This window comes from Pollachius pollachius (assembly GCF_949987615.1).
Source record: "Pollachius pollachius genome assembly, chromosome: 1".
Classification (NCBI taxonomy): domain Eukaryota; kingdom Metazoa; phylum Chordata; class Actinopteri; order Gadiformes; family Gadidae; genus Pollachius; species Pollachius pollachius.
This window is the reverse complement of record NC_136934.1, coordinates 15,706,921-15,722,081: the sequence shown is the minus strand read 5'-3', so window position 1 is coordinate 15,722,081 and position 15,161 is coordinate 15,706,921. Positions and strand designations below refer to the sequence as shown.

General features: G+C 46.7%; 1 protein-coding gene across 1 annotated transcript in view; it reads left to right on the top strand.

Moving 5' to 3' along the window:
• Nucleotides 1-15,111, top strand: part of aopep (aminopeptidase O (putative)) — a gene marked incomplete at its 5' end in the record, with an annotated part of 67,865 nt that extends 52,754 nt beyond the window's left edge. The window contains 4 exons of the mRNA XM_079745418.1: nt 1,903-2,019; nt 6,728-6,814; nt 7,279-7,427; nt 14,429-15,111. Of these exons, the coding sequence (XP_079601544.1) occupies nt 1,903-2,019; nt 6,728-6,814; nt 7,279-7,419 (345 nt within the window). The 3' untranslated portion in view covers nt 7,420-7,427; nt 14,429-15,111. The remainder of the gene's footprint in view (nt 1-1,902; nt 2,020-6,727; nt 6,815-7,278; nt 7,428-14,428) is intronic.
• Nucleotides 15,112-15,161: the final 50 nt, after the last annotated feature.

The following is a 15,161-nucleotide window of genomic DNA, read 5'->3' as shown; positions in this document are numbered from 1 at the left end:
AGAAAAACACCACTCACTCTCACCATTCCCACCCGTACAAAACTGTGTGAAGAGGAACAGGAGGGGAGGCAGGGAGATTGGAAAGGAGGGAGGCAATGAAATTCAGACCTTTTGCTGGGGTTGGATGACCGCGTTTGTCTGTGTGTGTCTGTGTGTGTGTGTGTGTGTGTGTGTGTGTGTGTGTGTGTGTTTGGGTTATCTGTGTGTGTATATGTGTGTGTGTTTGATAGTAGTGTTGCTTGACTTGACATGCCGCCAGCTTCTGTATGAAGGCTATTCCCTCCGCTCCGACTGTTATATGCTGCGCTGGTTGCTGATCTCAGGGTGTCTGCAGGTATTTCCCAGCAGATCTTAGTCGGGAGGATGTTTGCTAAAGAGTGTCACGGAGATGGAAAGCAGCAGTTTTTTGGTTCATGCAAGGAAAAACAGTGAGGCGAAATGACTGAAGTGTTTCATCTATTTCGAGCTGAACGCTTGGCAACACTTTGAACATTCTTTCTGTTTGCTGTGTGCGTTCGTGTCTGCCTCTTGTTTTCTGGCTCTTCGTGGTTTACCATCTTCCTTCCATTGCTCTGCTTCTCATCCTCTGCCTCTCCGCATTGCCATCAGCGCTCTCTTCACTTATTTTGTTCTTTCTGGCTCACTTTCTTCATCTCTTTTTTTTTTCTTCAATGCCTCATTTGCCCCCTATGTTCTTCTTTGATATATATGTCTTTCAGTCATGCATGCACACACACACACACACACACACACACACAGACAAACACAAAGAAATCCCTCCCCTACACACACAAACACACACACACACGGTCAAAAAGCCACACACAGACACGCAGTGTTCACAGTTCAACACGTATGTTCCCTACGACCCTGCCTGGTCTCTCTGGATCCTTGTGTCTTTAATTGTGTCTCAGTATGGGACCAGGGTGTGTGTGCGGGGGGTGGGTGTTGACGGTGCGGGTGGTATCCCAGTGAGACTCAGGCAAGGCTGGGCACAGCTCCCAACAACACGTGGGCCCTTCCCCGGAGAAAGAAATCACTCTCTCATATCGCTGCCCACATCCTCGAATAATGCTCCAATTCATCTCTGACTCATGACTGTCCCTGGAGAGATTAGTCCTTAAAGAGAAGAGCATGTCTTATTTCTCTCTGCTCTATATCAAGAAAACCTGTTTCTTACATCATCCTCAAGACAATAGAGAGGATTCAGCTGTAGATTTCGATACCCGTATACAAAACGTTCTCCTTTAAACTGCAGGGAGAAAGTCGAGGAAGCTGCAAACTAACATTCCTATAATTGTGCAAGGAATTTTTACCCTCTTTCCTCATGTTATTTAGTATTTCATACCTCTGTTGTTCATATATTTTCAAATGAAGCGAGAGCGATAAACCTACATGATAATTTTTTTATCATTTTATAATAACCTTTATTAAGCCACAGGTTCCCCCCTGCAATTTGTACACTTTTGCCAACACTCTCCATAGAAAGAAATGAAGACCCCGCTCTTGTTGATAAATGTAAACATAATTTGGCATTGTGAACACCTCTATGAGATGAGTTATTCAGCTATCCAGATCATTTTGCTGGCCTTGCAGTTGTTGCGGGTGACACCCACATATATTTGCGTGTGTGTTCATTATGGGCTGTATTTCCTATAGTTTCTTTGCCGCATGGATATTATCCATTTTTATTCGATAAGTTGTTGCATAAGTAAGCAAATTGCCAGCCACACCATTTTCTTTTTGGGGTGAGTGTGTATGTGTGTCTGTTGTCTAATTCTGCTCTCTATTTTCTGCTGTTTCTTTCGGGTACGGGTGTTACCCTTGTTATTTTATGGCCGGTTGTGCATCAGTCAGCTGAACCTAACCCGAGCCTCGTTGCCCCCTGCGTGTGTCCCCCAGCTGACGTCAGACAGGCTGGTGTTGCTGCTGGAGCTGCTGCTGGAAGAGGAGGTGCTGAGCTGCACCACCCTGCGATCTCTGAACACCACCTACCACCTGCAAACGCAGGACGCTGAGGTACGAGCCTGCACCCGCGCACGCACACACACACACACACACACATCGTACAAAGACAATTAGGATTAGTCATCCCAGGATATGATATCTGCACATAAAAGGCACCTTAAAACGTATTGACAGAAGGCTTTTCCTACCTATCCCAAAGGCAGTGCGCTTAGTGCTCTGTAGTAAATTCTGCTGTAATTGCAGATTCAATCTTTACTGTGGTCATTACTGACATAATCCTGCAAGTATTTTCTTCCCATTTTTAGAGGAGCGCCTTACTTAATGGCACTATTATAGGCTTAGAGTTTAATGATGGGTGTATGTGCTTGCACTTGTGCATCTTGTGCTTGTCTGTGCAAGCATGTATTCTCTGTGTGTGTGTGGGGGGAGGGGGAGAGTGGAGGGGTAGCACTGGGTTCATGTGCTTTCCTGTACAGTGTATTCAGATGCCAATTGTTTGAGCTTCTTATGATATGCCATTATTTTCAGCTTCTTCTTACGTATATGAGTGAGTCTTTGTGAAAACAGTTGCTCTTAAGTCCTTCTATCCCCATTAGCCCTGTCATTAACACACTCCTCCTTTTAGGAGCAAAGATCCCATGAATATTTCATAGGTTTGTGTCTGCGTGATACTTAGCCGGAGTGTTAATCACTGTACCTCTCATGCAATGCCACACAGCACCCCGTAATAAAAGTTGCATTTGTTTTGTCGCTCATATACACATTCCCGTTTCTATCATTTTAATAATGCTTTTCTATAGTCAAACGCTGAAATCAACCCGTTAGATGCGGTGGCTCAACCCACTCACACTTCAAACATGCTCACACGAAGCATGCTGGCAAAACGCCTCTCCGCCTATCCACTCTCTCAGCCCACTTTCCTGTCTTTCTCCTCTCTTTGTCCTTTATGGCACAAAGCCCATGCAAATTCTTCTTCAATAAAAGATGAATGTAATAGGTGTTCTGGGTGAAGGTGTGGTAAACGACAGGTTGTGTGTGAGACCCAGGTGTGTGTTCATGCGTTCAGTCTGGGGGCCCTGGGGGTCCGATGAAGCTGGCAGACCTGAGGGGAATTCGTTTGCAATTTCCCGGAAAAACTTTCAGAGTTCGCTAAAAATACACAGGGTCATTATGTGCATACTAATGCACTCTTGAATACATGCACGCACACACACACACACACACACACACACACACACACACACACACACATGAACCTAGCTGAAGGCAATGATCCAGACCTAATGTCAGTAATGTCATTCAGACGAGGTTAATCACCTTTGTCTGTCCACATAAATGTGTCCATTTATCTCTCTCTCTCCCTCTCTCTCTCACACTGTCTTTCTCTTTCTCTCGCTGTCTCTCTCTCTACCTCTTCTGGTGACATGACCTTATTAGGCTGTGACGTCAGTTATTTGATGGTTGCCTCCCTTCATCAGGATGAGGCTCATTGAAAGAGGAGCGGACTAACTCCAATGCCTACGTTCTTAAACGTGTCTCGGTTTATCCTGCATGGTGTGAGGAAACGATGTCTGTGGCGTGTGAGCCCTCGCTCAAGGGCTGGAGAACCGGAATGAGTGTGAGAGCAGTTGGGAGTATGTGCCCCATGTATATGTATTACATTTAAATGTGACCACATTTTTATTCAAGTGTGTGTGTGTGTGTTTGTGCACTTGCGCTTATGTGTCTATGTGTCTGTGTGTGTGTCTGTGTGCAGCCATGCGTAAGTGCACTCGCATGTGTGAGTGTTTGCGCAAGTGTGTCAAACAGAAAGAGAGAGGAAGGGAGAGAGACACTGCCAGAGAGAAAGAGACACAGCCAAAGAGAGAGACACAGCCAGAGAGAGAGGCACAGCCAGTGAGAGAGCCAGTGCGAGAGAGAGCGTGACTTTGGTTCCCTTCCTTTCACGAGTCCCATGTGATGGCTACCGTTCCTTCATCCTCGTGTGTGTGTGCGTGTGTGTTCAAGTAAACGTTTCCTGCGTGTGTGTGTGTGTTTCCTTGTGTGTGTGTGTGTGTGTGTGTGTGTGTGTGTGTGTGTGTGTGTGTGCGCGCACCATTTCATGCATGCTTGAAGGGCCATCTGTGGGTCAAGCACACAGGCCACATTGTACCGGGTTCCCCCAGCGCCTAGGTGAGGTTAACCCTGCCCGGTCACTGGAGACCCGACCCCCCCTCCCCACTTCAAGCCCTCTCCTGTACCCACGCAGAGGCAGAGGGGGGGGGGGGGGGACGACACGGGGGTCGGATGCGATGGAGAGGAAGACTGGGGTCACACACAGAGGAAAGACACCTTTTATTTGTTCAATCCCTCTAACACGCCGAGGAAATACGGCACGTTGTTGTGTTTCACGAGGCCTTCTCACGAGGGCCGTAGTGAGTAAATGAAGGTCCGTCGTTAAACGTGATCTACGTACCACGGCTTATACGACGTGGTGCTCTGAGCGTTCGGCTTCTCCACCTCTCCTCCACCCACAGCGCCGGGGCTTATCTCTGCATCGAGGGGGGCTGATGTTCGCACGAAGAGGAGGCTTATACGATGGTGCCGTCGGCCTTGCTTGTGTAACTTTCTGCACAAGTGTGTGTGTGTGCCTGGGTGTGGATGTGTGTCACTGTCTATGTGAGGGAGGAAGAGCAGGGAGGAAGGGGAGTATGTGTGTTTGTTGGGGTTGGAAGGGGGGTGATGAGGCAATATTACACAAAGGAATGCAGTTGTGTGATGGCGTGTGCCATCAGAGTTAGGGGCCAAAGCCGGGGGGTCCGGTGGGGTGGAGTGTGTGTGTGTATTTGTGTGTGTGTGTGGGGGGGGTTAAGGCATATGGAGAGGTGTACCAGGCAGCTGCTCCCCTCTAGGCTCTCCCCAGGAATGTAACCCAGCACACGGAACAGCTGCTGGGGCTACACAGGCCGGCAGGGCAGGGCTGGAGCTAAGGGCATATACTCTCTAACCCTCTCTCTGTCTCTCTCTCGCTCTCTAAGCTTCTCTCTCTCTCTCTGCCTCTCCCTTTGACTCTCTTTCTCAGTCTCTTCCTGTCTTCCTCTTCCCTCTCCCATGCCCTCTCTCTGTATCTCTGTCTCTGTCGTTGTCCCTCTTTTGGTCTTACTTCCTGCCTTACTCTTGTTTGCGTTCGAAAACCCTTTTGCCTTGTGCATTTAGTTGGGTATTCATATGCATATCTGTGTGTGTGTGTGTGTGTGTGTGTGTGTATATCAAGAAGACTATGGAAAGAAACATGGTGTTTGTTGTATGAATACATCAGCAGAAGAAGGCCAGTGGAGCAGAGCGAGGACGAGTGAGAGGGAGCTCTACCGGCGCCGGTGACCCTAATGTTTATACAGCAGGTCACGGAGGCAATTTGAATGTGGCTGTTGGCAATGGTGCGTTGCCCAGCCTCATTTTGAATGCTGTAAAAACAAGGGGAATGAGCACAATGGCCCCTCAGTACAGCTACCGCACGAGCGTGCACACTCACACGCACACACAAAAGAGCTCAGACTCAATAGAACTCAATTGTATTGCAGGCAATTTTTTTTATTTTTCCCCTTGACACGCAGGGCAGCTTCTTGAGCTAGCGTCCTAAGGAGACGTGTTAACTCGTGTTCCAATCAAGGTAATGGCATAGTACAAGTCAGGCGGCACTCAGAGCTTATTCGCTGTGGCGTCAGCAAACACGGCCAACCAGCCAATGGGAGGAAAGAGGATCTGTCGGGGAGAAAAGACACTCCCCCCTTAGCCTCTGTGATCCTTGTGTGGACAAGTGCTTTATGGCCAGATAAGGAAATGGATTGAAACATCCATGGAAAAGTCTTTAAAGTATGCTTCAGAAAGCATTTTTACACTGGGATCCAATTATCTGACAACATGTCTCGACCACTAACGCACTCAAGTTCCATTGGCGAATAACGCACACACACACAAACGGAGACACACACACACAAACACACATGCATACGCATTGCACACAAATCAGATGATGGCTGAGAGTGGGGGCAGAACCCATCTCTGAACTCTCCTGTAACCGCGGCAACAGAGCTCCTATTGATCCTTCTGGAATAAAAGCCTGGCATCGGCTTACACACGCGCACACACACACACACACACACACACACACACACACACACACACACACACAGACATACACACACACATACACATACACACACACACACACACACACACACAGATAAACAAACAAACATGCACACACACACAGATACAGAAACACACACACACAAACTCAAACTCTAAAAGCCATACACAGAGGCACACAGTCACAATCAAACATGACAGCACAAAAAAAACACGTTCAACAACTACAATTCTGTATATGGACATTGACAAATCACTTATGGAAATGTACATTTCAGAGCAGAAAATGTGTGAAATGAGTGCAAATCCATATTTATCCGCATCCAAGATTTTTGAGATTGAGAGGTTAGGTTAGGTTTGAGAAGTTATGTTATGGTCAGGCAAAATTAACAGAAATAAACGTTGTATCCTATCAGTGTACATGAAATTTGTCAGTGCAATGTTCTCTAGTTTTGCTCCTTGAATGAAGGTTTGAAAAGGCTTAGTTTTCTTTATATTTAGAGAGGTTGCTTATATCTTCTTCAATTCAATTCACGTTATTTCTTTGGTCATTTTTTGGTCAATGGTACAAAAATGCAGTGATCTTAAGGGACTTAAAACTTGTTTGTGTGTGTGTTTGCTCTACTCCCAGGTGAGGCATCGCTGGTGTGAACTGGTGGTGAAACACGGGCATTCCCAGGCTTACCAAGATGTCCAACACTTCCTGGTTCATGACCAGGTAAATTAATAAATGCACGCAACATTTTTTGTTTAGTCGAAAGTATACATAGGAGTTATAGTATACATTAGAGGTGCTTTAAGTGCGATTGGAGAGTTATTAAGAGAGAGAGTTTGAAACAAATCAACCAAAGAAATTCTTTTTTTCTTTTCTTTTCTGCTCCTTCCCTCCCTCCCTATGTTTCTCCTCCATCGATAAGTTTGCTCTCACACACCTGTGATTTGACAGGCAAGATGGATTTAGCAGACGCTTTTATCCAAAGCGACTTACAATAAGTACATTTGTCAGTAGAACTCAAAAACACTCAAATAATAGCTCTTAAATCCTACGGACTGCACCTCTTAAGATGCGAGGAACATACAATCTAACATTGTATAACGTGTTTGTGTGCCTGCGTGTGCACGCTTGTGTGTGTGTGTGCATGTGCCTTTCTGTGTGTGTGTGTGTGTGTGTGTGTTTTTCAGGCCATGGGAGTTTATCTGTATGGGGAGCTGATGGTGCAGGAGAAAGCGGAGCAGCAGGCTCTCGCCCGCCACTGTCTCTCATTGGTCCAGGAGGAGATGGACCAATCAGCACGCAGAGTGGTGGAGGAGATGGTCCTATGACGTCTCAGGTAATCTGTCAGGCTTAACCCTCATTGGCTTATAAATGACATGTTTCATTGTGCACCCATGCTGAGTTAGCTGGGTGAGTAGGGCCCAATCAGAAGAGGAAATTTGGATTCTCTCTGCAGACCGATATTCATCCCAAATGTGAATATCAGCATTGTCTCACTAAGCCAATGGCGAGCCCTTATCCCTGAATCTGACTTGAATCTTTACTCCAGCTTTACCAGCATTCATTTTTCCTGAGTCGAAGAAATGTGGTTAAAAGTATGTTTTCATAAGGTCACCGTTCATTTACTGTGAAAAGGATTTAGATGGACATGCACAGCAAACATACTAAACTATGTTGAATTCCCCTGGTGGAAACATGCACCGCTGAAGCGAATTGTGTTATTACATGTAATCGAATTGTACGTTTTCAGTTTTTTGCCAAACACACACACACACACACACACACACACACACACACACACACACGCCTTTCTAAACTTTACAACAGCAGCCATTTTCCTGTGTCCCTCTTTTACTTTGTCGATGGGAGCTATGATATGTCCATCTTGTAACTGCCCACCCAACTGGCTTTATCCAGGAGTCCTTTGTGTTGAATCTAGCTGAAGTCACCTGGTTAACTAGGCAGTGTGTGTGTCTGTGTGTGTGTGTGTGTGTGTGTGTGTGTGTGTGCGTGTGTGTGTATAGAATTCTCCATGCCATGACAGGATGTGTGTGTCAGGCCAGGCATTGTGGGGAACTTATTCCTCAAAGTAAACGATGTGCAGGCAGGCTTTGGTCTGGGTTGGCTTACTCAGAAGAAGTCCGACTGACTTCTGGCTGTTTACCTCAACATTCCTCTGTGCACATTCGTACACACGCTACATGGAACTAGATGGGTTGATAGAAAGAAAGAAGGAAAGAAAGATAAAAGGAAGAAAGCAAAAGAGGGAGGGAAAGCTTCTGATTGGGGGACTGCTGGGCCAGAAGAGTCCCTTGGTGATTATATGAAGACGGATATTTGTCTCTATCAACCTGAATGACTTCCAGGCCCAGATCTCCTGTTTATGCTGGGACTGAGTCACCGCAGGACACCTTTATCTGCAGACACGCAAACGTACACACACACACACACACACTCACGTTGCACACACCCACACACATCGAGCAAATACGCATACACACACACACACCCACACTTTGTACACGTTGCATGCACACAGACAGACAGACACACACGCAAACACACACACACACACACACACACACACACACACACACACACGTTGCACACACAAAGGCGCGCGTTAGGAGACAGCTTTATGTACTTGCACAGGAGGGAACAAAGCTTTCTCAGTGAGTGCTCTCTGCCTGGCCTGGTCCTGATAAATATCTTTGATATACACATATACCGTAACCCCTAGCACACACACACACACACACACACACACACACACACACACACATATTTCATCACGACGGTGCAGCTCTTTGCTGCAGATCTCTGCGGGGCCTGGATGCTACTGAGGCAGTGGGGAGCTAGATGGAGGACGTAAAGAATTCTGACATATTGTTAGCTGTTGTGTCCCATTGGCTTAAACCAAACCAGGGCCTGTAAACAGCGATGGACGATACCGGTCAACAAAGTGCGGCGCCAAATCGCTCGCCAATTAAAATGATGGAAGAACCAGCACCGCTTGTGTGTGTGTGTGTGTGTGTATTTGTGTGTTTTTGTTTGTTTGTGTGTGCTTGCATGAATATGTTTGTGAATGCAAAGGGTGTGTGTCTATCTTATGTATTAGCGACTTGCATAAGCATTCCAGCATTATTGAAGACACGCTTGTCCACATACATACATACATACATACATACATACATACATACATACATACATACATACATACATACATACATACATACATACATACATACACAACCACACAGGTATGAGATATTGCATGCAAGAAGGGTACAATCACAACGCAATTACACTCACTCAAAGGCCCTCCAACACACAGACATATGTAATTACACCCACACACATACGCAGACTCATTGACACGCATACACCCTAAGATTACAGTGGGATTACCCTGAGGCAGCATGGGGGGGGGGGGGCGGGGTGTATGAAGTGAAAACAACATGTCAGCACCAGGTATGTTCTCCCCCCCCCCTCCCCTTACATACCTCTGGAATCCCTCCTGATCCGCCTAATGAGTGGGCATAACGCTGAAGCACTCAGCCTTGACGAATGAGGGAGGATGGGGGAGGAGGAAGGATCTACAGGTCTCTGGGCCTGATGTCAGTGTGCGTGATTGCGCATGTGAGAGAGGGAGCGAGAAAAATGATCATGTTCTTTCATGTCTGGGTTGTGAGGGTTCCTGGCGTGCTGATTTGTGATTTATGATAAAATCACATTGCCAGGGATTACCACACAACCCCGACCCAGCCGGCTGCCATGGTATCAATCCCCCCCTCACACAACCCTAGGAACCGAACTGACCTCCAGCAAGCATGATTCTCGGAGAGCATGTGAGTGTGCCCTTTGAGGCGTCTGTGTGTGTGTGTGTGTGTGTGTGTGTGTGTGTGTGTGTGTGTGTGTGTGTGTGTGTGAGCAAGAATCAAGTTCAGACTTTGGGAATAAAGGACAGACTTGGGTTTCAGACTATTTGATCAGACCACACAAGTGAATTTAGATGTTGGATACAATGAGATAAAATCAACCAAAGATGCAAATGAACCAGCGCCTTAGCTATCGCTGAATTTCCAGCGATAGTTGAAATGGACACCGGAAGCAATAAACTACAGGCAATACATGAAGCGGCGTAGATGCGTGTGCGTGTGTTTGTGTTTGTGTGTGTGTGTGTGTGTGTGTGTGTGTGTCTGTGTGCGTACGTCAGTCAGTCAGCCGGAGAGCCAGTGCACTGTAACCTCTGTCTCCAGCCAGGTGCAGAGCTTAGCTGATTGGTGAACAGTGATTGATCTCCTCTTTGTTCACAGTGGCTAAGTTCTGCACCTGAGGAGAGCATGACCCTGAGCACCAGACAGGAAGGAAGGAAGGAAAACAAGGAAGGAGGCATGGAAGGAAAATAAGGAAGATAAAGAGGAAGGAAGGAAGGAAGGAAAGAAAGTAAGATAAAGGGGAAAGGAGGAAGGAGGGAAGGTAAAGAAGTATGATTAAGAGGAATGGAGGAAAGAAAAAAGAGAAATCTTAAAAGCTAAGAAAGAGATGTCAATCTTCATTACAGTGGTATTCTAATAAAAACCTGTTAATGACGACGTGTGCGTGCGTTTACACACCACGCCCTCCGAATGCACAACACATGTTTACCATCACACATTCCTTTTATTCCATCAGGTTTGTGTTCTCTCCCTCTCACGTATCTCCTCCTCTCCCTCCTGTCTCCTCCTCTCCTCTCCCTCCTGTCTCCCGCTCTCCCTCCTGTCTCCCCCTCTCAATCCTGTCTCCTCCTCTCCTCTCCCTCCTGTCTCCCCCACTCCCTCCTGTCTCCTCCTCTCCTCTCCCTCCTGTCTCCTCTCCTCTCCCTCCTGTCTCCCCCTGTCCCTCCTGTCTCCCCCTCTCCCTCCTGTCTCCTCTCCTCTCCCTCCTGTCTCCCCCTCCCTCCTGTCTCCCCCTCTCCCTCCTGTCTCCTCTCCTCTCCCTCCTGTCTCCCCCTCCCTCCTGTCTCCCCCTCTCCCTCCTGTCTCCTCTCCTCTCCCTCCTGTCTCCCCCTCTCCCTCCTGTCTCCCCCTCTCCCTCCTGTCTCCTCTCCTCTCCCTCCTGTCTCCCCCTCCCTCCTGTCTCCCCCTCTCCCTCCTGTCTCCTCTCCTCTCCCTCCTGTCTCCCCCTCCCTCCTGTCTCCCCCTCTCCCTCCTGTCTCCTCTCCTCTCCCTCCTGTCTCCCCCTCTCCCTCCTGTCTCCTCCTCTCCCTCCTGTCTCCTCTCCTCTCCAGCCCACCATCTTCCCAGACTCCTCTTGCCTGACCTTTCAGCTGCCGGAATTGTCTCCTCCTCCGTCTCCTGTTACATCCAAGCTTTATCCTCCGTCTTCTCCTATATCGCCCCCCCTCGGCCTTCCACCGGCCTCCCACCCTCTCACGTTTCTACTCCTGTAATCCCCCCCGTCCCCACACACACACACAACCTCCATTTTACCTGCCAGTCTGTTTATATAACCACCTTCTGCTCCCTCACCTGCGGTCTGTCTCATGTCTGTGTGTGTGTGTGTACATGTCTGTGTTTTTGTGTGTCTGTCTGAGCTCAGAGGCCACTTCATGGGTTGGAAACCCCGTGCAGCGCTACTAATGAGCCCCCCGCAACCCCGTGCTCTAACGCGTCATCTGGCCCGTCTCCGTCCCTCTCTTGCTCCTTTAACGTGTTTTCTTCCTTTCTCTCCATCCCTCTTTGATTCTGTCTTGTTTCTTCCAACGCTTCTGTCACTACTTTTTTGCTACCTCCTGCTTTTCCTTTGTCAAATCCTGGTAGTTTCGGTTCATTCCTGTCTTTCACCCTTTTGCTCTTCCTTCCTCCTCAATTTTGAGAAGGGCTGGTTTTTGGGAAGGAGAGCGGTGAATATTCTGTACTGTTATTGAGGGCTGAAGCCAAGTATTTAAAGTGGGAGCCAGCCTAACTGGCTACCACTGCTCCTAATGAGGCCTAGGGAGACTTCACGGCTGCTAATCCTACCGACAGACACTGTATTGGAAGCTGAGTCTACCCTTATGATCTTCATCATCAGCAGCATTATCACTCCTCCTCGCCTTGTCCTGTTCACGTTGTTTTTCGTTATTAGTGCAAGGATTCTTCAGGGATTTTCATACAACAATGTTTACCAACCGGAACACATTAATCATCACAATAATAATAAAAAATAATAATGAGGAAGGGAGATGCTGATGATTTATTTAATAAAAACATTTTTGTGATAGTTCCCGAAGCCACTACCCACATTGTTTATTTTTATTTTTGAAAGGTATTATTTCAAGACATTCCTAGAGATATTATATCAGGAACGGGGGAAAAGTGATGCAAACAACAGTAAGCTAGAGGAGACCGCCTGCATTTGACACTTGGGAACATTGCCACTTACTGCCATGGACGGACACTTTAATATATTTTATATTAGCCCAGCCGGAGTGTCTAGATACATTGGCAAATCAGTATTCAGCTCCGGGTCTAAATGATTATGCCTGGGATTATGGACTAGGTAATGTTTAGGCTGTAAGACAAAGGCATAAGTATAAATAAACACATTGATTCAGATTTTATCTCTCTTTGTGGGATGAAAGAAGAAAACGTCCAAGTCCTTATGGACATGTTCCCACACTGTTTAACACCAAGCGTAGCCATTGGCATTTGAAAATAGAAGAGGCTAACATCTCTTCCTTAGCTCCTCACTTATCAGGCTCTCTATATTTGTACAATATGGCATACCTTCCTGCCCGATGCTTTTAGCTTTTTTCCCTAATTGTTCTTGAGATAAATGAAAGGAAACAGAATGTTCTGATCCAGTGATACAAACAAACGCAGGAATTCCCACTCGCTCATAAATCACATGCATTATAGTCGCAGGCGTGACAGATTGCACCATGGGACGGTTCCCGTATAATTCAAGATACGTCGAACAAACAATGCGGTTGCTCGCTTGTGAGGAGAGAATCCCAGATATGTCAGCCTAGTTTAATTTGTGTGTTGATTTATGTCCTCCCCATACATTAGGCATCAATCAGCACAATGATGAAATACATCTCTGTCTGGGATTGCTTGCTTTTCAGTGTCAATGGACCTAGAAAGCTCAAAATTCTGAAACTACTCCGTCTAAACCACATTGAAATGTCTATATATTTTGCGGCGAGGGAGTTCGATATGGGAAATGAGGAACGGCACGGAATTCGTCCCAGAAACATGTGTATTACTCGAATCGAGAAGCCTGGCTCTACGCACTCTGAAATGGTCGATCTATAAGTCCAAATGGTGACATACGTCTGGCTGTTTAGTAAGAGCCAGGATATTGTAAGTGGAAAGGCTATTATACCTTCCCCTACGCTTATGCCAGCAAAGTGGAGCATAAGCGAGGACAGATGTGTGAATAAGAAATGAGGGCCATGTGGAAGAGGTCTGCCAGTTTGAGACCTATATTTAGGGCCTGGTTAAAGAGTAATGGCTATCAAAGGGCCGTTAAAATGAGGGGGGATTGCCATCCGAGCCTGTAATGTAGAAGTTGATTTATTGCTTTCTAATGGGGGTCGGAGATGGTTCTCTGCACACGGGAAGAACAAAGGAACGTTATAGAAAGCAAACCAAAATAAACTCTTTCCGCCTAAATCATGGTGAGCCGTTTCCTGTGCGCCATAAGTCACCGCGCCACTTGTCACCGCTCTATTAATATCGGCCAGTTATCACGACGACAGAAGTCAGTGTGTACACCGTCTGTCAGAGCGGGCTGGTCATCTTGTCCGTTCCAATTAATATGGACTGCACAGCAAATTTCCTGATGGAAAATGGTGTGATTTAATTAGATGTGTTTTTTCCCCCCTATTATTAGAAAAATAAAAGCCCTCCTTGTAGTTTTGTGTTGTTTTGTTTGTTTGGTCGCCGTGCCGACCACGGTGAATAGGAGTTATCGTGCGCAGTCCGAGACACGGGCCTGGGACTCCTGTGCCTACTGAGCTGATTATCAGTCCTACAGAACCACTGGCTCAGTTCAGCAGGAACAGGAGTCAGGCCTGCTCCTCACCGACCCTGGGGAACGCCACACGCCCCGGCACGGTGTCGGCGTGAGGAGCCGCGTCGTCTAACATGTCACATGTCCACGTACCAACCCTACTGTTGTAGGTCGTATAACCCTGTTTCATGTTGTACGTTTGTTCGGATTTCTGCTTCTGACCTAACGTTAATCTTCAACGCCGTATTCCCTTTGCTCCCTCAGGTCACTTTGAAATAAAACCCTGTGTCGATGCAAAAAGATCAGGAAGATTTGAAATCGGGTCTCATTGGATTGTGATGCATCTCTTTGTTTCAGGTTCATGGCACCAGCTTGGAGCTCGGAGGTCATAGATGCCAAGGCTCCAAGAATCCTCACAGCTGTGACACCGTCGTCTCCCGACAATGGCGGTCGATGGGGAAGGCCAGCTGGTCGAGCACACAGGATAGTTGTCCGTTAACGTCCTTATGAAAGAGCTACTGTGCCAGCGCGTGTGACAGCATTGCCGTATCCTAATAATGATCAACCACCCTGCAACGTGAAGTAAAATTACCTCCATTGTTTCCTGCCCTGAACTTCTGTTTAACCCCTGTGAATGGACGGTTGTTTGCTTTGGTCTGAGATAGAAGTTATCCATGTCTGTGTGTATAAAGAATGTAAACAAGGAAAGGATTACAGAGATTCACAGATATTTCCACCTACCTCTAACTCCCTCTGGGCCGCTGTATGTGTATGTGTTCAGTCTGAGGTCACAATCCGCTTTTAAAGTTTAGACTGAAAATACTATCAGGTGAGTCATGTTTTTATACACAACAGCTGACCCATATGTGTGTCTGTCCTCTTTGCCTACCAAATATACCAGAGATGAGGTGGCCATTGTAAATGGTATTTTTGTATTCACAATTCATTGTTTTCATGATGTAAATACATTACTGTTTGTATGCATTGTGAATTTTTTATGTCAAGTAGCACAATAAAAACATATCTGTGTCAAAGTTAAAGGGCTACCTGACTGGCATAAATATCTTATGGAAATATAAAAAATAGTTAA